This window comes from Neopelma chrysocephalum, unplaced genomic scaffold (assembly GCF_003984885.1).
Source record: "Neopelma chrysocephalum unplaced genomic scaffold, ASM398488v2 Primary Assembly neopelma1_226, whole genome shotgun sequence".
NCBI lineage: Eukaryota > Metazoa > Chordata > Aves > Passeriformes > Pipridae > Neopelma > Neopelma chrysocephalum.
In genome coordinates, this window is record NW_020897888.1 from 284,258 (window position 1) to 309,124 (window position 24,867).

Genomic DNA, 24,867 nt, shown 5'->3' on the forward strand with positions numbered 1-24,867 from the left:
TAAATTTTCTTTATTCCTTAATTTCCTCAGCCCTTTGCTCCTGTTCCTCCTCTCTTCCCCTCCCCCTTCCTGCTTCGGGGATGGAGTTGAGAACTGGAGACACAAAAAGGTGAAAATCAGAGGTTGAGATAAGAATTTACTGGAAACAGCAATGAGATAAGAAACTGAACAATAACAATATTAATAACCAAAGTGTACAAAAAAAAAGAAGGGTGATTTACATGCAAAAGGCTCACAGAGCCTGACCCAATGCAATGTGTTGTGACCACAGCTGGCAGCACCCCACCCGGACTGCTCCATCACACTTGCTCCTGACTGGAAACCATGTCCCTTCTTCTCAGAAGTGAGACAGTCCCTTTCCCCACCCTGGCCATAATGTAAGATGGTATCAAATGTCTTGGCTATGCCCCCTTCCACTGATTTGGGCCGAAACCAGGACACATGCATTTTCTTTGCTCCCTAAATTTGCTGGAGCTCTGTGCTCATTAATTGCTTCTCAGTTTTAGCACTCACCCCCAGGAGCAGTAATCCCACCAGGTGATGGTGCCAGGAGAACTGGGGCAAGTGCTTGTGCCAGGGCCAGTAACTGTATCTTCTGTCTGCTGTCCTTTGCCCTGCAGGAATGTGGGGTTGGAGGGATGGATTCGGGCCAAAGAGTTACTGGGACAAACTGGTCCCATTCTGAAGAAGTCGAGCTCCTCTTTTGCCCTACATTGTCCCTGTCAAAAAGTGATGGAGGGGCCAACCTCATCCAATGGGCCAAGTCCTTGCTAGGTCCTGTCCCCATGTGCCACCAGACCCAGCATCTCCAGCTGCTCCCAGGGGAATGGTGCTCCCGGCCGTGAGTGCCCTGGTGCAGTGTGAGGTGCCATTGCATGGCACTTTGGGGCACGATCTGGCTGGACCACTCGCCCACAGGGCTGGGGGACATACCCAGCTGCCACAGCCAACCTGGCCTGTGCACTCTCCATGAGGTGGTTGGTGCTCCTGCCCCACTACAGGCTCTAGAGCCCCAGAGCTGCTGGGGGTTCCCCCTCTGAGTGTTGGGGTGGGGGCAGGCTCTGCTGGGGGTGAAGACCATGGACACCACCTCTGCTGACCTAAGCCACAGGTCCACAATGTGGCTGTGGCCAGGAGCAGCTATAACCCCTCCGTGGGAAATGGCTGGGACACAGAGATGGGATTGCAGAGGCAAAGAAAGCCAGCTGAGCACTGGCCTGGAGTGTGGGGACCCCGAGCAGGGGTATCTCGGAGAGGTGTCTGTGGGGGAGGCAGGAGGGGGTGGGGCTGCAACCACATCCCCATCTGTGCCTCAAGCCTGCAGCCACCTGGCTGGGCAAGAGCAGTGGGAAGTAACTCAGAGGCCACTGGGTGTGTGTCCATGAGACTCTGTGAGTCCTGGTGAGGTGGGCAGGAGACCCCACTCCCATGCTGCCTCCATGGACAGGTGATGTATGAGAGCGTGAATCACCTCTGTGAGGACCTCAGCACTCCCCAGCATTGCACCTAGCCAAGGGGCAGGGTCACCATCATCTGGGAGCAAGAGGTGGGTGGGGAGGGGGAGGAGCCCTCATCACAGAAGGGCTAGGGCTGAGCTGGATCCTCCAGCACGGACCCATCAGGAACAAGCAGGACTGGCAGCGAAGTGGGAGCCGGAGAGGGACTCACTGAAGCCATGCCATCACGATCTTCAAGGCTTGCAAGATCCCGCTGGATGAAAGTCTGGGAAACCTGGGGCTTGTTGTGGTGAGGGGCTGAACTACAGACCTTCAGAGGTATCTTCCAGCCCTCTCTGCAGCAATTCCTGCTGCTTGCCACAAGCTCAGCCCAAGCTCCCAATGGACTGTCTGTTGCAGATGGCTGCTAGTTCCCAACTTTCCAAAATGCGGCTAAGGCCACATCTCTTCCTATTGCTGAGTTTCAGATCTTAAAATTTCCTTGGTGAATGGAAAAAAATTAAGAAGTTTCTTTACTGGCCATTATCCAGTGCTTGGCCCCTCCTCAGAGTGGTGCTTGGGGCTGCTTTTAGGCTATAGTGCCAGGAGTCCCTGTGCCCACAGCTCATAAGACTTGTGCTCCAGACCTTTCCCCAGCTCCACTGTCCATCTTTGGACACACTCCAGCACCTCAGTGTCTTTCTGGCAGTGACGGGGAGTACAGAGGAACAGTCACTGCTCTGGTTCTGCTTTGCTTAATTTTCACTTCAGTTTATCTGCCTACAGGGACAGCAATGTGGCTGCAGCCTGAACAAATGTCCCCAAACCTACTCTTTCCATGGGGGTGGCACTGGAGCACTGGAGCACTTTGGTCACACATGCAGACCTGCCAGAGCACCCATCATCCCAAACACCCCCAGAACAGCTGTCTGGAAGCTCTCATCCTGATGGCAGGGGCTTGATGGAGGGTCTGCCTCCCGCACCCCTCATCCCCCTGCCGTCACTGCAGGTACTGAGGAGGGTGCTGAGGCTGGTGTGGTCCATATTGACCAGGCCACAGCTGGCGAGGTCTTTCCCTGCAGGAGAAAGTGCCAGGATGGGATGAGCTCAGGGATTCCTCCAGGATGCTGCTGAGCTTCCCCATGTTGAGCCTCCTCGTTCTCGGGCAGCTTATGGAGCCTCAGGCTCTGAACGGCTGCGCACACCTTCTCACATATGTCCTGCCTGTGTGGGCCTCACCCTGCACCTCTCCTCTGTACCCCTTCATCCAAACCCTCTCACCCTACACACCCCCTTCCTTTACACCTCCCATACCCATCATCCATTCCATGCCCCAGTGTCCCCCACATCCGTGTACCCACCACCTCTCCGCTGTCCCATTTTCACATCTCTTAGCCCTCTGCATCACCCTGTGCACTCCACTCCTCTTGTGCACACCTGGCCCACTCTCACTGAGTCCTTGATGTGGGTGCTGCTCCCAACCTGCCTGTCCCACTGCTATGTCATCCTCTCTGCCTCGCTGCCAGCCCCCGGAGCCTGGCTCACCACCCATCCCCACTGCCTCCATGCTGGCATGACGTGGGATCTCCTCTCACACCAGCCTTGTCCCCAGGACCACTTGTGCCTCTCCCTTGGCTGCAGGACACAGTCACTTCCAGCCCCCCTGGCAGAGATGTCTCCCTTTATTCGTGAGTTATGTACATGCAGATTATAAAACATACACGTGAATAGACATTTTAAAAGGACAAGATAAAGATTAAATAAACATTGATTTAAAAATATGATTTTATTTTATTTCTTAATGGTACCAAATATACTTTCTTCCTGCATCCTAATGGGTTGTTCTTTGTACCCCCAGGGTGCATGCACTCCTCTTTGGAGACGACTGCTCCGGAGAAAGTGGGAGTCTCCCACGACTCATAATTCTGATAGCAGGTGTTTATGGTTCTTTCATCCCTGGCGATGCTGCTGGTCCTTTCAGCAAGCTCTGCTGGTCCATATTGTGGTATGGCCTTGCCCATCAGTGTCTCAAGTTAGTGAAGGCTAAGCACAGACTCATGGTGCCCAGCCCTTCTCTGCTACATCCTCTCTTGCTGCTCATAACCTCCAGAGGTGCATTCCCGGCCAAATACTAAAGCAGCGCACCTGGCACGAGTAATTGTGAATTCTCAGGTTTCCCTGGCAGTAGGAGAGCAGAGGGGTGGCAGAATGTTCCAGGTCATCCCTGCCCTGGGAACCATGGGTGGGAAGGGATGGGAAATTCCCATTTTATTTCCAAAGGAGCTGCTGATTTTGTAGGTGTTACAAAATCCTGGTTCCCCAACTGGCCCTGCCTTGTCCGTGTGCTCTGGGAGTATGTGGTGCAGCCTCACCTGAGTGGATAAGGCACGCTGGGTTCCCACTGGGAAATCTTGACTCCATCAGTCACAAGAAACTAGTTCCCATAATTTCTGCTCAGTAGGAGTCTTACAGGGTTTTGCTTGTAAAGCAATACCAACTCAGCATTGGGTCGAGGTCCAGGGAGAACACATTTCACTGTGTCTGTTGTCAGGTGTCCCAGCACACACTGAGCAGGGCTCACAACATCCTTTCCCACCACTTTATTTATAACCACTAAGTACCACTCCCTCAGCTCCATGTGCTGGGACCCCTGAACCCTTCCTGAAAGCACGACATGAACCAGATCCATCTGCTTTCCCACCCGCACTCCTGTTCATTGCCACCATTTCGCATGTGGAAGCAGCTCTCTGTACCCAGGATTAATTTTGACTTCAAAAACTATAAAGATCAGTCCACTGACAATGGTTTTTCTATGTATACATATGAAGAGGTCAATAACCAATCAGTCTCAGGTTTGGGGGTGAAAACTGGAATCTTTATTGAACACGTGAAATGCAACACAAGGATCTTGGGGGCAGGACATGTTAATGAGGAGGACGGGTTATGCAAACTAGGGGATGGAATATGTTAACTAGGAGATTACACAATTTTCTGCTACAGTTACACAGTTGGTTAATATTTTCCCTTAGCTAGGACCACATGGGGGGAAAAGAATAAAGGGGTTTCTACATGGTCTGATAACGTCATCACAAAGTGTTTCCATATCTTGCTGCAGGAGACAGGCCAATCAACACAGTTAAATATCAATAGGTCTCTGAGGAAGGTCCTCAGAGTAAGGAGTTTTTCCCAGCTTCTGCTGTCCATGGCCTGCTACATAATCTCATCAGCTCCTTCTTTGCTGATAGCTGAGCCCTGGATCCCAACATACGTATTCCATTGCATTAAGGGAAGGACATCCAGCTCTGCAGTGTCTGCAAGTCGAGCCCGGAAGAGATCATCCAGCATTAACCAGGAGTGCAAACAGCTGAGCATTACTGCTGTGCTTTGCAGTGTTTCACCTCAAAAAGGACTCTGCTTGGGAATAAAAGTTCTTTCCAGAGAGCCTGACAAAGCCCCTCATGTAGATAAATGATTAAAAGAAAAAGGCTTACCAAGGGCCCCAGCACACCAAAGGCAACATACGGACAGCCAGCACAGCTTATCCATCTGGGCAGTATCTATTTCTTAGGCCTAGTCTATTCCAGAGGATGCTGTGTGCCATCCTTCTGCCACCCCTCTGAGAGAGTGAAGAGCTGTGCAATGGAAGGATGGTACCTGGCTCTTGGAATGGGATGAGACCCAGCTCACTTGCTTCGGACCATACCTGCAGAGCTGGGCTCTCTGAAGCTGGCACTGGGAGTCCGAGTCAGCGGTGTGGGGGCTTTCAGTCACAGAGGCAGATGATGCTGTGAATTATGGACCCAGCCCCCAGGTCCTCATGGGTAATAACATGTCTGAGTGTTGGATGTGCTGGTGAGGGGAAGCAAGAAGCTGCCAGCTGTGCCCTCACTGGCACTGCCTGACTGGGAGCCCCAGGCTCTTCCTGTGTCTTGGGTCACGGAGAGCCCGTCCCTGTCGCAGGGAGGGTGGAGGTTGCTCAGCAGTGATGACTGCACCCTTGGTGGAGGCCTGTAAGACACCCCGGCACAGGGCTCTCCTGATGGCCCCTTTGACCTTGCTGTTTCTCAAGCTGTAGATGATGGGGTTGAGCATGGTGGTCACAATGGTGTAGAGCAGGGCAAGGACCATGTCTGTCTCCTTGGAGCTGCTGGAGTGAGGCACCAGATACCAAATGGTCCCAGTCCCTGTGAAGAACAGGGACACTATGGCGAGGAGAGAGGTGCAGTGGCAAAGGCTCTCTGTGTCCCTGCTCCCTGTTGCAGCTCCAAAGATGTGAACATACAACACAAGAGTGAGAAGCAAAGAGCCCATCGCAGTGGTCTCAGCCAGAGTGTACAAGGTGGCTGTGCTGAAGGCAGTGTGGGGCTGCAGGAGGCCCGCAGCACAAAGGGCATCTCGCAGAACAAGTGGTCGCTCACGTTGGACCCGCAGAAGGACAAGTGGGCTGGGGGCAGGCCTGGATCAGAGATGAGAAGGAGCTGTTCAGCCACCAAGCAGTGACACATCCTCTTGCTCATCAGTGCCAGGTAGTGGAGGCAGATGGCCATGACCGGTCCTGAGCCATGGCAGTCAGCAGTGGCACCCAGAGCCCCCAAAGCCAAGGAAGAAGTACATCTGAGTGATGCAGACCACAAAGGAGGTGGTCTTCTGTGATGAGAAGGAGTCTCCAAGGATCTTAGGGAGGGGCGTGGAGGAACAGCAGATGTCCAGGAAGGAGAGGTGGCCCAGGAAAAAATACATGAGGGAGTACAGTTGCACATTCAGCGGACAAGGGTGATAATGAGCAGGTTCCCCAGCACCGTCACCAGGTAAATGAGCGAGAAGAACGGGCAGGGCATCATCTCTGCTCCATTGACACTGGAAAGTTCCAAGAGAAGGAACATGGTGGGGGCACTGAGACGTTCCTGCTGCAGGGGCTTGGGGCTCATCTACCAGGAGAGCTGGAGATAAGGACAGGTAGAAGGAAGGGGAGTGCTCACCCCTGCTGTGGGGCATCTCCAGCCCTTGGCTCTGCTGTGTAGTGAGCTGAAGCTGTGCCGCTGCCCAGGCACTGCTCACACCTTGATCCAGAGGCGTGGTGGGAGTACAATTGTGGGGGCAGGTGGCAGGTCTGAGCCCATGGGGTTTCAATCCTTAAGACAACTCCCAACTCTGTGTCACCTGAAGGACACCAGAGAGAGCTGAGACCTCACCTCTGTGATCAGTAAGGATCCCAGGGACTGTTAAACAAGAGCAGACGAGAGTAGCTCCTCTCCTCCTTCCAGGTTTCTTGACCTGCAACAGGAGATTGATCTAAAGATCTCACAGGTTGGAGACTGCTTGAACAGCTGCTGCTGGGAACAAATTGTGTTTACACCTTTAGTGAAGATACAGAAAGGTCTCCTGCTTGCCCTCTCTGTCACAGATCGTGGAAGCAGACCTCAAAAAAATAAACAATGTTTATGTGTTAGACAGAGAAGGTTCCTTCTGGTCAATACTGCACTGGGGATGTCAGCTTCATGTTCACCCTGAGAAAACAACACAAGGGAGGGACCTCTGAGTGTCTGAGAGATCACAGGAGGACCAGAAATGCAAAGGTGACTCTGCGGTTCCATCAGGCTTGAGGATGGTAAGGAAAAGCAGAGATATTAGCCTGCAGGAAAAGGGAAGACTCTGGGTCTAATGGGAAGCTGGAGCTTAGGAGTAAAGGAAGATGAGATACAGAAGATTTTGAGTGTGAACCTAAAGCTTGGAGAAGGAGCAGCCAGGACATGATCAGCGATTCACAAAAGCCTGCAGGAACCTGCTGTTGCTGACTGAGCTATCACCAGGTCCTTCCAGAGAGAAGGGTGGGAGCATCTCCTAGGAGCCAAGAGGAGATGGATGCCAGGCTGAGAGGATTAAGCACCTTCACATGACATTGCACTCCAAGAGGGAGCAAGGACAACATTGCCATGCTGGAGATGTGCTCCACAATGCAGAGGGCCAGGGTGGGCTGTGGGTTTGTCCTGGTGCCCAGCAGTTGGGTGGATGTGTGTGAGCAAGGAGGGAGGAGGAGCAGCCTCAGCAGCTCAGCTGCTCAGGCTGTCTGAGCACCTGGGAGCATCCATGGACTCAATCCAGGGAGGTGTGCCAGCAGGATGGGAGAAGCCTTCAGGGATGTGATGCCAGGCTTTGAACCACAAAAGGAATGGAGATTGAAGGAGAGGCGTGTTTGGGTTGTGATGGAGGAGTAGAAGCTGACAAACAAAAGTGTAACCTCAGAGAGATGGGAAGGACCTGGGGGATAAGAGCAGCTGGGAGAGCAGTGTGGGCTGGTATCTCCTCTGGCTCATATAACAAAATGGAAATATAACAAACAATGCTGGCCTTGTGCAAAGATGGTGTAGAGTGTCTTGGTTTAAGGACAAATTTTGGGGCGGGAACTCCAATAAAATGAACTCCTTCCCCTTTTATTTCCTACCAATACAGAGAGACAAAATGTGAGGAGATATAAGTTAAAAAATAACAGTTTACTGACAAGGAAATAGCAGCAGCCACAAAGATACAAAGGAATAGGCTTACCCACAAAGAGGGGCATTCACCATCCCATCTAGCCCCCCTGGAACAAAGGGGAAAAAATGGCAGAGGGTCCTCCCTGCCCTCCCCGCCCTCCCCTCCCTGCCCTCCTCTGCTCAACCAAACAAAAAAAACAATGCAAAAAAGGGGCAAAAGCAAAAACCCAGGAAAACTGTGTTGCTCATAAGAAGCTATACTATTAAACTGCCCACTCTATGTCACGTTCAGGTCTTGACTGTACCAGCGGTGTTAGTCTGGAGCCTCTTTGTTCCCTGCCACATGCTGCCTCTGGCACTGGCGCTGCCCTGCCTGGCGTGGCTGGGCAGCGGCCAAGTGGCAGCGGCGGTCCCTGGCAGTGGTGGCAGTCCTGGGCAGTGGTGGCTGTCCCTGGCGGTGGTGGCTGTCCCTGGCAGTGGTGGCTGTCCCTGGCAGTGGTGGCAGTCCTGGGCAGTGGTTGCTGTCCCTGGCGGTGGTGGCGGTCCCGGACAGTGGTGGTGGTCCTGGCATGGGCGGGTGGCAGTGGCAGTCCTGGGAGGCCGTGCTGGTCCCACACAGTGTGCCTTAGGTCTGCCTCACTTTTGTTTTCTCCCCAGCTGTGGCGGAGGGCGAGTGGCAGTGGCGGGCCGGGCGATGGCAGGGGTTCCTGGCACGGGCAGCAGTTCCAGGTGGACTCCCCAGGCACCAGCCCACATGGTCCCAGAGAAGCACAAGAGCTCTGTTTTCCACCGGTCCTTTTTCTTTTCCCCCTTCCCAGCTCCAGCAGGGGTGGGGAATTCATTCTTAAAGAGACAGTCCCTCCAAAACCACGTTGGGAAAGGGAATAAAATACAAAAACCTCCTGTAACCATGACAAGAGCAACTCAAACTACTCCATGAAGATTCCCATGGCAGCAGAGGTTTCCAGAGGTCAGAGAAACAGCTGGTGTGACCAGGGCAGAGGTGATGGAGGACTCAGGAGGAGGGTGTAGAAGTGGGGGGTGAGGAGGGAGGGCAGCACAGCAAAAAACATTGAAAGTCACCATCAGAAGATCTTCCTGGACCTACACTGCCTTGGGAAGGAAGGAAAGGGCTGTCTGCCTGGATGGTGTTGGGACCTGTCACAGATCTCCCAGCCAGCTTGGGGTGAGGACAAAGCCCTGGGAGGGAAATCCTTCCAGGAAGAGTAATTCTTTGGAGGGGTGGAGGTGCTATAATCACAGCCTTGTCTGCAATGGTCATTCCAGACATCTTTGGATATGAGGACAACATAATTTTTCACCAGCACGAAGTGAACTGATGCGGTAGGGGTTTTGTACCTGTTCCTGAAAAATAGGTTGTTTTTATAAGAGTTATCTGGGAAAACAGCTTCAGCTCGAGTAGGCATGAGTCAATGCTGTTTGGTGTAAATGGGAAGATCAATAGGGGAAGATTGGTGGCTTCGGCTGTGAACAAACAGAAATTGGGAGAAGTAAGGTGGGCTGGTTCCTGCAGCTGGGCAGGTTTGGGAAGTTGAAAAGAGAAAGGAAATATGCAAACCACAGCTAAAAATATAATTTGGTGTTCACAGAGCCTTTGAGTTGGTTTAATGAAGCAGAGGTGGAAAACTACATGGCTGGCTCGCTGGGAAGATGTCACACCCACAGACCCAGCACAAGACCCCTGGGTAGGGCAACCACGCCCAGCTCCCTCCCGGTGCCCTGTGACCTCTCCAGAATCCGGGGCATTCCAAAGAGCTGGTGTCCCCAGGACACCACCACAGTCTAGGCTACCAGAAAACCAGGTTGGCTTCTCTGGTCCTGGTTGCTTTACTGGGAGGTGAAGGGTGCAGAGGGGTATACTCTCCCCTGCAGAAACTCCCCAGCCCACGAGCCATGGCAGGAGGAGATGTCGGAGGCACTGTCTGAGCGGGATGCAAGTGGCATCTTCATTTCATTTTCCGATAACTGTAAGGGTTTGCAATTACATCTGCTGATCTGATAGTCATTAGGGAATGATCAGCCAGTCATTGGCAGGGGCTGTTTGCCTTTCTGCTAATTAAATTGCATTTGACTTGCAATCAAATCTAATGAGTCAAGTGAGCTTGAGGTAGGCTTAAGTGAAGCACAGGCCAGCTCCACAGCCTTGCTGTGCACGGAGAGCCACATCCTGGGAACTAGGCTGTGGAACAAGTGGATGAGGGGCATGCCTGTAGGTGGGCAGCACCATGTTTGTGGTAGAGGCAGGACTCCTGCCATGCTGCCTGCAGGCGAGCTGTGAGGCTGTGTACTTTGACACACGTGCCGGGCACCCTGTTGCTCATCTGGCTGCTGGGCTGCGAGAGGGACAGCAAGGACACCCACGACTGCTGGTCATGGGAGAGGGGCAGAGAGCAGAGCAGGCAGAGACCCCAGCATGGGGCTGACTCCTCCATCTTAAATCTCTTCTAACCTCAAGCACTCACCCCACACAGCTGTTGGGGACACTGGTGACTCAGCGCCTGCACAGCTTAACAAGATGCTTCCTCTCTTCATGACGGGTGTGTTCAGCAGCACCAGTGGCTTGGGAAACCAGGGTGATTTCAATGTACTCCTGGGTGTTTTTTGAAAGGGGAAAGGTTCTTCTGGGCTCACACCCACCAGATCCCAAGGCCAGTGGCACTTGGAGAACCCCATGGTCTCACTCTGCAGCATCCAATGCAGATGGACAACACCTGATGTGTGTACATCATGGGAGTGACTCCTGCTGTGGTGACCATTCCACCAGCTGGTGACAGTGGTGCTGGCAGCCATCACATGCAAAGGAACGTCCAGGAGGCTCTAACACGTGGCTGCTTCAGGCGGGTTGGTTGGGCACTCATGGGCTCAGGTTTTTTTTGGGATGGCTAGGAGCCCACAGGTCCTGAGCAGCAAGTGGGACCTGGTTCAGGGGCTGAAATCAAAGCATCATTCTCATGCCAACCACTGCTACTCTTAGAACTAGAGATGATCCCACACAGTCACATTTCATCTTTAAAAGAGGAAAAAATGAAAAGTTGAGAGGATTAACTATCACATATGGCACAGAGATTGTCTGGAAAGATCAGCTTAGCTTCCCTCTGAGCACTTAAGCTGATATTAGCAAATACAAACCCTAAAGAACATTGGGAAATCTAAATGGAAGCCGGCATGATTACAGCAATTTAAAGAAGCTGATTAGAAATAGCATAAATATTCTTTAACTTACTGAAAGCAGCCAAAGGCAACAATGTAAGACAAACAACAAAGACATCAGAATTCGGTGCCTTGCTGCTCTGCTCTGGGGAATGACATCTGCACCTTCTTCAAAGGCTTCGGCAGCAGGAATTTAACACCAGAAAATGTTTAAAGGTAGCTAGTTAAATTCAGAGTGAGTATTCAAAAAAATAAGGTGATAGAAAAGTGAAGAAACTCTGCATCCACCTTGGCCAAGGAGGAGCTTTGGTGGATTCCCAGGATGGACGATCTCCTCTGCAAACGCTTCAAAAGTTCTGTCCTACCAATGCAGAAGGGCAAGCGAGTAGTAAGACTGAGGAGATGACATTTCCAGTCAGATACGAAACTCAAGCATCACTGCAGCATGCCACGTGCTGCTGAGACTCCCCTGTGATACCTCTAGTTTTCACCAGACAAGAAGCGAACACGGCAGCCTCTGCAGAGGTGGTCAGAGGTAAAGGATGACACAAGTAGGTCTCCTATGCAATGTGGGAGATACAAAAGCTGTAATTGGTGCCAGACTTGGTTGATGTCTGGGCAAAGTATGTCACAGGACAGACTAAATCCAAGTTTTGCACAGGAAAATCACACCTCAGAAATACACCTCTCTGGAGGAGTCAGCAAGATATGGGTGTTGGACATTCCCTGGTCAGCTGGAAGGGTCTTTATCAAAGCTCACAAGCTGCCATAGGCTAGAGAGGCAGATCTCACTGGGATAAATCACAGAATGGTTCAGGCTGGAAGGAACCACAGAGGGTCATCCAGCCCAACCTCCCTCCTCAAGAAGAGTCCCCTGGAGCAGTCACTCAGGATTGTGTCCAGACAGGTTTTGAGTATCCCCAAAGGTGACTCCACAACCTCTCTGGGCAGCCTGTACCAGTGCTTGGTCACCCACACAGTAAACAGTGGCTGAGAGAAAGGGAAGAAGGTCACCCAGGGAGGCCACTGTGCTGACTGACAGATGTCTTGTAAAACATCTCATCCATGTACAGCAGGTGCCAAAGGGGGCAGCATGAGGAGACATTAGGAGAAGATCAGGGAACAGAACAAGGCACCATGTAAACCTCAGCTATAGTCCCACCATTTCAGTGAGGTGGAGGTCCAGGTCTGGCCACGCAGCCCCAGCTGGGACATGGCTTGAACAGGGGAGGGAGAGAGAAGTGTGAGAGGAGCAGCTGGAAGGACAGGGAGGCTTGTCAAAGATTCAAGATCTGGAACAGCATGAGGAGCATGAATAGAGCAGATGGTCTTGCATCACAGTAGACATGAGCTGCAAGTCTCAAACTGCTCCTCAGCCATCAAAGGCTGACCCATCACCTCCCTTGCCCCAGCACCCCTCTGCTCTCTCCACCAGTGTTTGGGAACCTGGTGCCTGGTCTTATCCCCACTGCGCTAACCTGGTCCCTGCCAGCCGTTCCCCTGGTGTGCTCCCAGAGCCCCTGGCTGAGGAGGTGAAGATGGAACCACTACAACAAGCCAAAGGGAGAGCAGCAGTGGGTGGTGAAGCTCCTTGCTGCAGGATGCCACCAATGCCAAGTAGATGCCTCATCCCAGGAAGTCCTTAGAAATATTCAGTGAAAGAAAAGTCCCTTGTTATCAGATATATGATGACATCTGGCCAGGTTTGCTGAGGGGATAAAGGAGCATTGGATGAGCAGTGGAGACAGGGACAGGCTTGAGGAACTATGGAGAGCTGCATGGGGACCCACCACCCGCTCTGCATGGCAGGAACTCACACCCCAAAAATATCTGAACTGTCAGCCTGTGTGCTCTGGGACATGGGAAGAAAATAGACAGACAAAAGGAGGAGTAGAGAGTGCCAGTGGCAAGAGCAATTATCTCACTGCTCTCTGGCAGGTGATGCCTGCATGCGGCAGGAAGGAAATGTTTGGCTGGAACATGATGTGGAGACACTGGGACTCCCTGTCACACAGAGCCTGTGGCAAAGGGTGTTGCTGGCAGCAAGATGTTTTCATCTGCATCAATGCATGTACCAAAAACAAGCCTGGAGGCAAAGTTGCATGTGGGCTGGGCAGTCCTGGGAGTGCAGCAAATGCTGAACTGATCCAATCCAAACTGCTGGGGAGAATTCCTGCTGGAAAAACTGGGCTCCTTCCCAAGAGGGAGGAGATGGCACTGGGTTGGGAAGTCCCAGTGAGGTCCCTTGTCTTGCTGCTGCTGGGATGCGTCCCACTCTTGTGATCCTCAGAGTCAGGAGAGACAATTTCCCAAATGTATTTTCCTGTCTATGGGAGGAGGAATCAAAAAAGAGTTTGGATTGGAAGAGACTTTAACGCTTATCTCATTCTACTACCTGTCCATGGATGGGCAGAGACACCTTCCACTAGACCAGGTTGCTCCAAGCCCTGTCCAACTTGGCCTTGGACACTTCCAGGGATGGGGCAGATACAGCTTCTCTGGTAACTGCCACCACCAAGTACTCCAGCTCCAGTGGGGGCTTTCTCTGTGTGGTGCTCAGGGGCAGAAACCACATGCAACTCTCCAGGTTTGTGTCCAGAGGATTCAGACACCCATGTTCCACAGCAACCTGTAGCATCATGGGGCTGAGAGGTCCCAAATCTGAGTCTTGTGCTGCCTTGACTCAGCCTGAGCTGGTGGACAAGCTCCTGGGGCTCCTGGGGAGCAGAGGGTTGCAGCCACAGCAGAGCCAGAGGAAGGGAGGTGATGGATGGTGGGCGTTGGTGCAGCCTTCCAAACTCCAACCTCACTCTCTGTGGCCTTTCTCCATGCAGCCCCTCATGCCCACGGGATTCCCAGCCTCACTGCACTCATTGCCTCACCTCTACCTGGCCTGATCTTGCCCCATGGGAGGCACCCAGGAGGGAAAATCCTGTGGGGTCTGAAACTGCCCTCACTTAGGTGAGCTCAGCCTGGGATCACTCCTGGCTGCTCACCATTCACAGCCCCTGGGAGGACAACAGTGGGGGACCACACACCCCAGAACCCTGGATTCTCCTCAGACAGCTACACCAAGATCTGGGTTAAGTTTCTCTTTATTTGGCAAAAAGCAGGGACTGTGTGCTGGAGGAGCAGGGGTTGTGTCAAAGCCTTGACCACGGAGCTTGGAAGAGGGCTGGTGGAGCAGCAGCCTGGAGCTTCAAAGTGTGGGTCTTGCATTGCTTGGGAGGAGCATCCACGAATTAAAAGAGTTCTTGGTGGTCCTTGCTGGGGCACCAAGAAGGATAGTTTCCAGAGGAGGACATTGCAAACACCATGTCGCACTGCAGCAACTCACCTATGGTCCATCAAGTCTGCATTCGTCTGTGAAAGTAAAGAGAAAGCCTGAATCAGGTGCTGTGGTCTGACTAGCCCCATTTAGCACCCAAAATAGACAACCCAGAATGAACTTGAGCAAGGAGAAAGCCACAGTGTGCCAAGCCAGAGCACCTCTGGCTGCCAGCACTCTCTCATGCCAGCTCAGACCACAAAGTGGTGGCAGTGATAGGCTGAGTGATCCCAGCCTGCACGTCCCTGTATCGCCCCTGGGCAGTGCTCACCCTGCCTGGGTAGTATCCAGATCATCTCGTCAGTGAAACCCTCCATCTTGGCAAACGTCTTGAACAGCTCTACGATTCTGGGTCTCACCCACCGGGTTCTGCCTAAAGACAAAGACATGAGTTAGCTCCAGGCTGTGCCTGTCCCTACATCTCCTGGACATCTGGTGAGCACAAGGATGGGATGGATGGCAGTCCCTGGAAGAAGGATGGAGGCACTGGTAGAAGTCCTAGAGAGACACATGAGACACCCCACCCAGGGGACAAGACAAGGCAGAGGTTCGTGTCCCTGCTGTTTCTGCCCCACCTTGCAGCAGGACCCCCACTCTTCACTCTGTTTCACCACATGACTTACCCAAGGCCACAGACTCCCAGCACAGTGCAGGAGCCTGAGCCCCAGCCTCCCCTGCACCCCAAATCACTATCTCTTCCCTGTCACATGGGGGGCACATAGCAGCCCCAGCCCTGCTCCTGTGCCCCACCCAGGGCAGAAGTGAGGAGGGGGTCTGTCCCCTGACTCCTGGCCTCTCAGGACCCTGGAGGCACCCTGACACCTCTGAGTGGTTCACCCCCATTGCAGCACCGCTGGTTACGCACTGTAGAGTCTCAGCATGTGCAAGATCTTCCCCTCCTTCTCTCTGGTGGCAAAGATAATCATGTAGGTCCTGCCATCGGTATCCACCAGCTGTACTGTCTTATTGCCTCTGTCTGCAAAAGGACATGGAGAAAAATTAATTACCTCCTCCTGGAAACCCTCACGCTGCAAAGGGGCTGTAAGAGTGTAAAGCCCACCCAGTCTGTCTTTCCTCGGTGGCTCTCCGTCCTGGTTTTCCCTCTTGCTAAGGCTCCTCTGAAAGCCTGGGGGAGCCCACAGACTGCAGCAGAGCAGAGGGATGGGGAGGTGAGGGCAGGAAGGGCCAAGGATGGTCACTGTGGGCTGCTGACCAGTGTCAGACTGACCCTTGGGGTGGGGATGGTGGGAAACAACCCCTTGCTTCATCCTCTGGGAACATTCACCCACAGCCCCTTGGCAGAATGAACCTGCTTTTCCCCAGGGTTTAAGCTGGGTGTGAATGTGTTTATCCCAGAGGGAGGATTTGGGGAGTTCTGCCATCTGCTGTGTCACCAGCCCTGACACGGACTGGCCCTCGGGTGCAGCTGGCACCTGGACACAGAGGGATGTCCCACCCAGGACCCAGGAGGGGCAGGCAGTCCTAAGGGCCATGTCACCAGGAACAACCAACTGCTTCAGACAGGGATGATGGGACATGCCTCCCCGCTGCCCCAAGAGCCAGGCTCCCCCCACTCACCAGAGCTGTAGTATTCACCCGAGATTGCTGTTGGCTTGTAGATCGACTCAAACTTCATACATCTCCCTGGGCTGCAAAACAGCGAAGGATGCTCCAGCACACAGTGAAGTGACCCCTTTTCCCTCCCCTGCTCTGGAGTAGCTACCCCAAAAGTGGGACTCACTGTTCAGGGATGAGATGGTGTGGAGGGGGGGGTAGGAGGGGATAGATACCACACCTCTTGCAGCAATGGGCACCTGGGCTGGCAGGGGACAGTGCTGGTACCTGGGGATCATCCATGCCCTTGCTCGTGCTCTGAGCCTCTGGGATAAGGCTGGTACTGCCAGGAAGGTTTCAACCATAGGGTCCCTTATTACCCTGCTGCATCCCTCAGCAGTAGAGCATCCCACCCTCTGAGGGGTCCTGGCTGGCGCTGCCCCGAGTCTGCCCTGAAGAAGGGGTGCCCACAGCTGTCCTGAGCCCCTGGTGGTCCTGCCTCACCCCCTGGCCAGGTCTTTGGTGGGTGCACTCAGGTGGGGACTCACCAATGAAGGTCAAGAGAGGAGGTTGGTCAGTGAAACCTGTGAAGTAAAGCATGTGGGACTTACGTGGGAATTGCAAAGGAGATGTTCAGGTCCTTCCCCAGGACCTTGATGCTGGCCATCGCCATCTTCAGCTGGTCCTTCCTTTGGAGGTAGCTCTCGGAGTCGGAGGCCATAGCAGTGATGTACCATTTCCCTGCAATCTAGTAGCAAGAGCAGACTGTGAGTCTGTGGGAGCAATTGGGAGTGTCACCTCCTCAGGGACCAAGGCAGGACACCCTCAGTCCATGGGACACCCACATCCCTTCCAGGCAACAAAGTCTCCTTAGGGACACTTATGCTGGAGCTGGGTGACCACCCTCACCTGGGTCTGACAGCAAAGCAATGGTGGCTGCAGTGTCCCCAGCTGTTCCCAGTACCAAAACATCTCTACAGTCATCCCTGACTGCTGGTGACCAGAGTCCACCCTCCCACCTTCTCTTCCCGGGATGCTGCAGATCACCTTGTTCGTGTCCAACTCCCCAGCCCCGAGGTCCTCGGCCTCCACGTGCAGCAAGCAGAGCAGGGCCAGGCCCAGGCTCAGCCCCACGGTCTTCATGTCACCTTAGCTCCTCTGGCTTCACCAGTGGGATGGGGAGTGGTGCTGGGGCAGCCGCATTTATATCTCAGTGCTTCCCCCCCCTCCACACACCCCGCTGCTGCCTGCGGAGCCGCGGCAGCACCGCTGGGATTGGCTTGGGCAAGGGGGGGGGTTCGGAGGGGCAGGAGTCAGCCAGGGGTGAACAAAGCCCCGGGGCAGGGGGAAGTGCCTGCCAGCCCCAAAACAGGGTTACAGGAACTGTTGCACCACTGCTGAAATTTGGGATTTTCCCCATTTCTTTAGTGGATTGTGAAAGAACAAAGCGAGCTGTTGTTTTCCAACCGGCTGCCGGAAGGCTGCTGGGAGGAGCAGGAGGTTCTTCCCGGCACAGGCTCCAGGGGCAGCACCGTCACCCACCAAGGGGCACGGTGACCCGTCCTTCTGGCCAGGCTGGAACCTGCCCCGAGGCAGCCGCTGGGATCCTGCCAAACCCAGCCATGCACATGCTGCTGGCACAACCTGACCCGTGGTGCCTGCACGGGCCCCCCCTGCTCTGCGGTGCTCAGGGCCTGCAAGGCAGGGTGCACCCGGAGCAGGGCAGGCAGAAGAAGGGATTCACATCACTGTGAGACTGTGTCCCTCCTTCTTACAGTGTGATGTCCCCTGTGCCCCTGCTCTGTCAGGCTCCTGGGTCACAGCCCCACACCTGCCTGGGCATTGAAGGACCCCCACCCTGAGGCAGGGAGAGAGTGGGAGGGACCAGGGGCTGCCTCCACTCCGCAGGAGGCGAAGTGGGATGAAAAGTGCCCGTGGGGCTCATGGCAACATGGTCCTACTTTGGTCAGTGGGCAGATGGGGGACCAAGCGGGGTGGCAGACAGGCATGGGTGTTCCAGGCCTGCTATGGACAGCCACGGTGCAGCTTCACTCCCAGCTAGGTGTCCTGGGAGGGGACTGAGCAGGGAATGGGGTGTCCTGTGTGTGTCCCTGCAGGCAGTGCTGGACAGCCTGACTGCTTAACACTGCCTGCCCGGAGCTGCTGCCCCCACAGCCAAGCTGTGCCAGCCCCTGGTCACCCCAGCTCCATTCTCTCCTGCCCTGGCAGCTGCACCTTCCCCATCCTCTGCTCCCCATCCTCCCCATGCTGGGCACACCAAACATCACAGCACAGGAGCCCCCCAACACCCCTGGGGGGCTGACAGGAAGGGTCAGCTCCAGGACCACTGCGCTCAGGGTGCCTGGGGACCCTGGCAGCACCCCTGCTCCCACCAACAAAACACTGAGCTCTGGGACAGCTTCTGCATCTATTTATTTAGGAGGTTGAGGGGTGATCCTGGTGTGGGGCAGGGGGTCCGGCAGAGTTCAGCTGGGAAGGATGGGAAGGGGGCACCACAGAGTGGGGATCAGAGGCCAGTGTCCACCGAGTCTGGAGGACACAACGGCCCTTTAGCTGCAGAGACAGGACAGACAGACGAGTGGTTAGAGCAGGGCAAAGCTGAGGTGACGAAGAGCCCCAAGGCAGGTGGGGGGCCCCTGGTGGGCCACGAGTGCCTGTTCAGCCCTGGCCATGCTGGGAGTGAGTCACGGCTTCCCCTGGACACACTCACCTGATGGCCTTGGTGCACTGGTCTGTTGGAAAGCAAAGAGAGGAGTGAGTGTGCCACGGGCAGCACCCTGAGCCCCTACACAGTGTCCCCGTACAGAGGGGCTACATGTGCCACCCCGTGCCTTCAGGGCACTCACCCGACTTGGGCAGGATGGCCAGCATGTCCTTGGTCAGGCCCATGGTGGGGACGAGCTCCGTGAACTTCTGCAGAAGCTGGGGACTCACATCCTGCTCCCTTGCTGCAGCCAGACATGCAAAGTGGGGGCTGGTGAGTGCGGGGGGTCCTGGCAGCCAGCCCCACCCCAGGGGTCCAGCTACCACAGGGCAGTGCTTGGCCCTAGGGAAGGGCTCAGGTGAAGCCATGAAGGTGCAGAGTGGACACCAGGCAACCCACAGTGCCCTGGGCTGGGAGCAAAGGGATACAAGCGCCTTGGGATGAGTGACCCATCTGCCTGGGTTGCTATGGGGTGGCTGTCAGGGTTGGGGGTCCACAGCTGGGCTGGCACACTGCAAGGAGGTCTGGTTGAACCCACAACCAACCAGAGATATCTTTGGTGAAAGGTTTCGTTCACCCCAAAATTAATTCCGTGAGTACTGGACATTGGGTACTGGTAGTGGCCCTGGGTGGTGGTGGAGAGCCCAGCCCCCGCTCCCCATTGGTGCCCCCATCCCTTCTCAGAGCTGTGGGTGCCCGTCCCCGCTCCGACACCCACTGAGGAGCTGCAGCGCAGTGCTGGGCTCTGTCTCGCTGTGATGGGCCTCGTGCAGGATGGCATAGTGGATGTAGTCTGTCTCCATCACGAGCAGGTCCCTCTTCTCTTGTGCTGCTAAAGGACACCAGAGGTGCCCAGTCGGGCAATGTGGTACAATCTGAGCCCTCCTGGGCCCCACTGCTTGAGCCCCAAAATTGCCTGAGGGGAGTATGAGGAGGGACCCCCTGCGTGATGTGATGGAGCTGAGTGCCCACCCTCAGCATGACCCCTCGCTGAGCAGAGAAGGCAAAGCAGGCAAGCCCACCTCCCGCTGCTCCCCAGGCATGGGGGGCTGGGGATGCCCACCCTCTGTTTCAGGGTTCCCGTGGCTCCGACCCACCTGACCACACGTACCCATGTAGTGCCCCGCCTGCCCGCTCTGCTGGAAGAGCAGCTCAAACTTTTGGCATTTGTCCAGCCTGGAAAAGGAACGTGGAAATGACAAACATGGCTGGATGTCACAAGGGAGGGCAGTGGGGTGGTGGGTGCAGGGGGGAGCCCAGCCTGCCTGGGGGATGTGCTGGGGTGCAGGCAGGACTGGGCACCCTGGGGCAGTGGGTCTGGGGGAGCTGCCGTGGTGGGGAGGGAAGTCCCTGGCCCACGGGGGACGCGGTGAGCAGGACAGGCACTCACAGGGGCCAGACCAACTTCATGGCCAGATCCCCCTCTGGTGTAAAGCTGATGGTGGTGATGGACGACTTCATCCCGTCCTTCATGTTCAGGAAGATGGAGCAGTTGGAAGCCATGGCTGTGACAAACCACATCCCTGCAAACTGCAGCACGACATCACCAGTGGGGTTTGGGAAAGCTGTGGGGACCTGCTACCTTCCAGGGGGACCTGTCCCCCACCATGGGGAACCTGGCAGCCTGTTGTAGGAATCTGCCAACCTGCAGTGGGGAACCTGCTACCCTCTGTGGCGACCAGCCAGACAAACATGGCAGCCTGCTACCTTCATGCAGAACACCCTGCCCTGCCCCATGCCAGGAGGGCAGGAGAGGCATCTGGTCCACGTTCCCTGGGGAAGTGCCACACGCTTGGGAACATCACAGCCTCAGGTGCTGGTGTCCCTTCAGTGGGGCCACTGCTGGCGCTGGACACAGCAGCCCTAACTAACCCATTTTTTCACAGGCTCTGCTGGAAACTACCCTGGTGTCAGCTCAGGGATGAGACCAGGGGGCCCCTGGGGGTGCAGCAAAGGCCCCCTGCCCCACCCAGCCCCTCCAGCCCGGGCAGGACATGCCGGGCAGCACCCTGTGCCGTTACCTTCTCAGTGTCGAAGTCTGGCTGCACGGGGACCTCGGCCCCTGCCCACAGCAGGCAGAGCAGGGCCAGTGCCAGGCTGGGCAGTGCCACCGTCATCCTCGCTCTGGGGGTGGATGTGGGCAGGAGAGGCTGCACCCACCTTTATAGCCCCCACTGCTGGCAGCACCCCTGCCCGCCCTACCTTTATGCAACAGGTTACACAAGAGCAGGGATAACCTGTACCCGGGTTAGGTGACAGTGCTGGCCCTGTCCCCCCCAGTTGTCCGGTCCTGAATGAATGCAGCCTTGTGTGAAACCCTGCCCAGAGCACGCCAGGACTGGGTGCTGCCCCATGCTCACTGCTGTGTCTGGGGAGGGGGGAGCTGAGTTGCCCCCGGGGCCCCCCTCACAGCTGTTCCTGCTGGTCCCAGGGTCTGGCAGTGATGGGACGGATCCCACCTCAGGATCCTCAGTGCCAGAAGATGGTTGTGCTGGTGGGTTTAGCCCAGGTTGAGCCACAGCCTGGTGCCCCCAGAAGGGGTGGTGACTTCCCAGGCTGGTGGCAGCAGGCTCAGACCCCACTGCTGGAGAGGGTCCAGGCTCATGGGATGGAGCCCAGGGGGTGGCAAGAGCTGAGCCACATCCAGCCCTCACAGATGTCCTTCTGCTTCATATCCACCCTTCCCCAAATTTTTTGAGACCTCCCTATGATTGCCTGTCATCCCATTCCCACACTGCCAGCCTGCTCTCCAGCAGGGAACCAAGGCAGGGAAGCTGGGGGAGCCCAGGATGCCCAAGGGGGCAGAGGGGAGCAGATCCCCTCAGTAGGTCCCAGCCTCAGGGACCCCTTTTCTTGGGACAGGGCATATTTGGTGGTCAGGCAGCACCGTGGTGTGGGGCTGCTAGTGCACAGAGGGTCCCAGCCCGGCGGCCCCATGGCCAAAAGCTGGGGTCAGCCCTGACACCAAGCCCTAGCCCCACCAGCCATACTTCCCCCTCCCCATTGCCCCACTGGGGCTTCCCCACAACAACCCAGCAGACGAGGGTTGGTTTGATGTGGGCTTTAATGGGGATGGGGGTACAGGTGTGGGGTGTGAAGCCAGGGAGCGAAGGCTGCTGCAGTGCTGTGGGGTGCACTGGGGTTGGGATGGGACACGGTGGTCACCAGCTCGCGGCACTGTCAGGGCTCTGGCCGGCAGCAGCTGGTGGGATCACCTGGAAGAGATGGGGGGTGAGCACAGCTGAGCTGTGGGACACAGGGTGACACATGCAGGGACATTGGCCCGGCCAGCCCCACACTGAGTGGGTGAGCACACACCACCCAGGGCCTGAGGCACCCCACAGGGCCAGGATGGGGAATCCCTCGTAGGGGTAAGGAGAGGAACAGCCTGGGGAAGGGCTGGCGAGGGCTCTGTGGGATGCAGTGGCTCTGAACACCCTCGACCCTCCCACAGGGCTGGTCTGACCCCCAGTGAAGGCAGGACTTACCTAGGCAGCATCTGTCATGCATTTGTCTGTGAGGGGAAGAAAAGGGGAGATCATCCTCAGCCCCCCCCGAGGGACCATGTATGGGGGCACCCCATGGCTGGCCCCACACTGAGGCAGGAACAAGCCAAGAGGTTCTCCTCCCTCTCAGCCCCCTTGGGGTATCTCACCCCCTGCTCCCCACAGTCCTCCCTGTGCCTCCAGCCTCACCTGTCTGGGGCAGGATGAGGATCTCATCATCCGTCAGGCCCTGCTTCCTGGAAAACTGGGTGAACCTCTCCAGGCGCTCAGGACTCAGCTCCTTGGTCCGGCCTGCAGCCAAGAGCAGGGTGAGGGGCAGCCCCACCGCACCTGCCAGCACGGGGGCACGGGCAGCCCAGCAAGGGGGTCCCGACCCAGCCATTATCCCAGAGGTCATCCCAGCTTGGGAGACGGTGCTGCCCTTCTCCCATGGGAGAGATAGACATTCCAGGAGGTCCTGGGGGGTGTACAGCATGGGGGCGCAGGGCAGACGTACTGTAGAGCAGCACCATGGTGGAGGGGCCGGTGCTCTTGGAGATCTGGGTGGCCACCAAGGCGTACTCCTCGTAGTTGGTCTCCACCACACGGATGTCGTGCTTGCTGCCCCAGCCTGTGGGGGACAGGGGAGCACGGCTCAGTCCCAGGCTCCAAATCAGCCCCAAGGCAGGAGCAGGGACAGTGACAGCAGGGCTGCCCCATGGTCAGGGGGCACTCACGGGTGCTGGTGTAGCTGAACCGCCCCGGCTGCTCCATCTTGGTGTAAAGGCTGTTCCTCGTCACACACTGGTCACCCCTGTGATCACACACAGCATGAGCACAGCACAAGGATGTCAGAGTAGTGGGGCGATGCACCAGTGTCCCCACCCTCGCACCCCCTCCCCACTCAGCCCCTCCCCATGCCCATACTTGGGGTAGGTGGAGGTGACTTCCAGGTTTCCATCTGCGGTGGTGGAGATGATAGTGGTGCACATCTTCATCAGGTGCCTCTTCTCCTTGAACCAGTTAGAGTTGGAGGCCAGGCCGATGCTGTACCATCTCCCTGTGAGCTGCACACAACCTCTGCTCAGCCCTAGCTGGGTGCAGACCCTGTCTTGCCTCTCAGCCCCCCACCAGCCCCAGCCCAGGCCACGTCTCTCTTCCCTAGCAGCCCATTCCCCACAGCAGGATGGTGTCCTGGGGTCCTCATCCCCAGGGAGCTGCTACAGCTCTTGGTAACCACAAAACCCAGGGGCCAGGAAATCCCTGTTTCATGACGTGCCCTTCACTGCCCAGCACTTGGGTGTTTCCTTCCTCTTTGCTCCAAGACTGGGGAAGGTGACAGGACTGTCTGGGTCTGAGATGCCATTTCTGTCCATCTGGGGGCTCAAGGAGGGGTCAGGACCCTGGGTCCAGCATGGCTCATCCTAGCCCAGTCCCTGGGGCCAGCAGCATGGTGCCCTCCAAAGGGAACTGCCAGCCTCGGAGAGGGGCTGTGCTGGGATCACCCTTGCAGGACGTCCCAGACGTCCATCCTTGCAGGAAGTGCCTCCATCTCCATCACCCCCCTTGGGGGGCCGTGGCCCCCCAGGACTCTTCCAGAGGCAGAGCGGTGCGTGGGACACCTCAGCAGAGCAGCCCTTGTTTTTTTGGGGCCCTTGGCTGGGGTCAAGGAGTAGTTTCCATGGCCCATCTCCATGCTGACTCGCAGACTGAGATTGCTTTTCTCAGTCTTCTCTGTAAGACTCTTGAATAATCACACCCATTCTACAGCACAGCAGCAGTTCAGACCCACACCTAACCCATAGTTCTGCCCCACAGGCTGGAGCTGGGATGCTGGATCCCCTCCAGAGCCACCAAAACCAGGTACTGGGAGGTCCTCAGGCTGGGGGGCTGTGTGGGCACCAGTGCCCCACCCTCCCAGTGCCAGCCTGGCCCCACACCCATCTGCACCACCCTCTCCACACATTTTCAGGGTAAGTATCCCCCAAAACACCCCAAACCTCCATGCAGGTGATGCCTGCTGGGATGAGTCACCTTGTCCTGCTGGAAGTCGGCTTGGATGGGAATGCTGTCCTGGGCATGCAGTGCCCCAAGCAGGGCCAGCCCCAGGATGCTGAGCAGCGTGGCCTGCATGGTCGAGCCGAGCCGAGCTGAGCTGAGCCAAGCGAGAGCTGGAGGCAGAGCGCTGCAGTGCTGGAGAGTCTGTCGAGCCCCTATTTATGGACAGGCGGTGCGGGGGCCCCCGAGGGGCCAACCCTGCCTCCCCCCCGTGCCGTTATGCAAGCTGGAGCAGGGCTGAGCGCCGAAGCCAAAGGGCAGCCAGGGGATCCTGAGAATGCAGCCCTCCTGTTGATATGATGTGTTTGCTCCGGGGAGCCAAACTCCTCCGCAATGAAAACAGCCCGCGGCCGGAGCGGCGGCCGTCCCTGGCCCCAGCGCCGCGGGGCCGGGGCAGGCAGCAGGGGTTGCCCACGGGCAGGGGCCAGGGCTGCCCCATCTGCACAGGGTAGCCTCACCTGGACCCAGAAAGGGGCTCCAGTGAAGTGGAGGGAATGTCCAGCGCCTGCCAGGTCCCAACCCGACCCATGGGACTTGGGGACACCTGCGTGTACTCCTGTAGGACCCCCTGCTTTGCCCTGACTCAAGTCCCTGCATCACCCAAGGAAGCATCTCGGCTGGCCCCAGGACCCTTGGG

General features: G+C 56.2%; 4 protein-coding genes across 4 annotated transcripts; all 4 read right to left on the reverse strand.

The window, feature by feature from the left end:
- Positions 1 to 5,321: 5,321 nt before the first annotated feature.
- LOC113977348 (olfactory receptor 1-like) lies at positions 5,322 to 6,364 on the reverse strand. The gene is given in 5 exon segments (XM_027703400.1): positions 5,322 to 5,797; positions 5,800 to 5,985; positions 5,988 to 6,014; positions 6,017 to 6,202; positions 6,205 to 6,364. Coding segments are annotated over 5 exon segments (1,035 nt in total).
- A 7,793-nt stretch (positions 6,365 to 14,157) lies between these two features.
- On the reverse strand, positions 14,158 to 17,166 carry LOC113977342 (extracellular fatty acid-binding protein-like). The gene is made up of 7 exons (XM_027703393.1): positions 17,010 to 17,166; positions 16,574 to 16,710; positions 15,987 to 16,057; positions 15,274 to 15,384; positions 14,680 to 14,781; positions 14,406 to 14,443; positions 14,158 to 14,321 (listed from the first exon to the last, which is right to left on the reverse strand). Exons 1-6 carry the CDS (start codon positions 17,103 to 17,105, stop codon positions 14,418 to 14,420), a joined length of 543 nt encoding a protein of 180 aa, XP_027559194.1. The 5' UTR covers positions 17,106 to 17,166; the 3' UTR covers positions 14,158 to 14,321; positions 14,406 to 14,417.
- A 1,211-nt stretch (positions 17,167 to 18,377) lies between these two features.
- LOC113977353 (lipocalin-15-like) lies at positions 18,378 to 21,651 on the reverse strand. Its single transcript, XM_027703409.1, has 7 exons — positions 20,709 to 21,651; positions 20,078 to 20,217; positions 19,799 to 19,863; positions 19,406 to 19,519; positions 18,830 to 18,931; positions 18,694 to 18,715; positions 18,378 to 18,536 (listed from the first exon to the last, which is right to left on the reverse strand). The coding sequence occupies exons 1-7, from the start codon at positions 20,802 to 20,804 to the stop codon at positions 18,533 to 18,535; spliced, it is 543 nt and encodes a 180-aa protein (XP_027559210.1). The 5' UTR covers positions 20,805 to 21,651; the 3' UTR covers positions 18,378 to 18,532.
- Positions 21,652 to 21,733: 82 nt separating this feature from the next.
- On the reverse strand, positions 21,734 to 24,428 carry PTGDS (prostaglandin D2 synthase). Its single transcript, XM_027703408.1, has 7 exons — positions 24,207 to 24,428; positions 23,100 to 23,239; positions 22,910 to 22,986; positions 22,690 to 22,803; positions 22,383 to 22,484; positions 22,176 to 22,201; positions 21,734 to 21,902 (listed from the first exon to the last, which is right to left on the reverse strand). The coding sequence occupies exons 1-6, from the start codon at positions 24,303 to 24,305 to the stop codon at positions 22,176 to 22,178; spliced, it is 558 nt and encodes a 185-aa protein (XP_027559209.1). The 5' UTR covers positions 24,306 to 24,428; the 3' UTR covers positions 21,734 to 21,902.
- Positions 24,429 to 24,867: the final 439 nt, after the last annotated feature.

What these genes read in the sequence shown, in the direction of transcription:
- LOC113977342 (XM_027703393.1), bottom strand. Translation starts at nt 17,105, where the DNA reads ATGAAGACCGTGGGGCTGAGCCTGGGCCTGGCCCTGCTCTGCTTGCTG. An exon ending in GGGAGTTGGACACGAACAAG is followed by an intron (nt 16,711 to 17,009) that starts GTGATCTGCAGC and finishes TCTTGCTACTAG; the next exon opens with ATTGCAGGGAAATGGTACAT. An exon ending in ATCTCCTTTGCAATTCCCAC is followed by an intron (nt 16,058 to 16,573) that starts GTAAGTCCCACA and finishes GCTGTTTTGCAG; the next exon opens with CCCAGGGAGATGTATGAAGT.
- LOC113977353 (XM_027703409.1), bottom strand. Translation starts at nt 20,804, where the DNA reads ATGACGGTGGCACTGCCCAGCCTGGCACTGGCCCTGCTCTGCCTGCTG. An exon ending in CAGACTTCGACACTGAGAAG is followed by an intron (nt 20,218 to 20,708) that starts GTAACGGCACAG and finishes GTCGTGCTGCAG; the next exon opens with TTTGCAGGGATGTGGTTTGT. An exon ending in GGCCATCCTGCCCAAGTCGG is followed by an intron (nt 18,716 to 18,829) that starts GTGAGTGCCCTG and finishes GCTTTCCAACAG; the next exon opens with ACCAGTGCACCAAGGCCATC.
- PTGDS (XM_027703408.1), bottom strand. Translation starts at nt 24,305, where the DNA reads ATGCAGGCCACGCTGCTCAGCATCCTGGGGCTGGCCCTGCTTGGGGCA. An exon ending in GTTCAGCTACACCAGCACCC is followed by an intron (nt 22,804 to 22,909) that starts GTGAGTGCCCCC and finishes TGTCCCCCACAG; the next exon opens with GCTGGGGCAGCAAGCACGAC. An exon ending in CCTCATCCTGCCCCAGACAG is followed by an intron (nt 22,202 to 22,382) that starts GTGAGGCTGGAG and finishes TTCCCCTCACAG; the next exon opens with ACAAATGCATGACAGATGCT.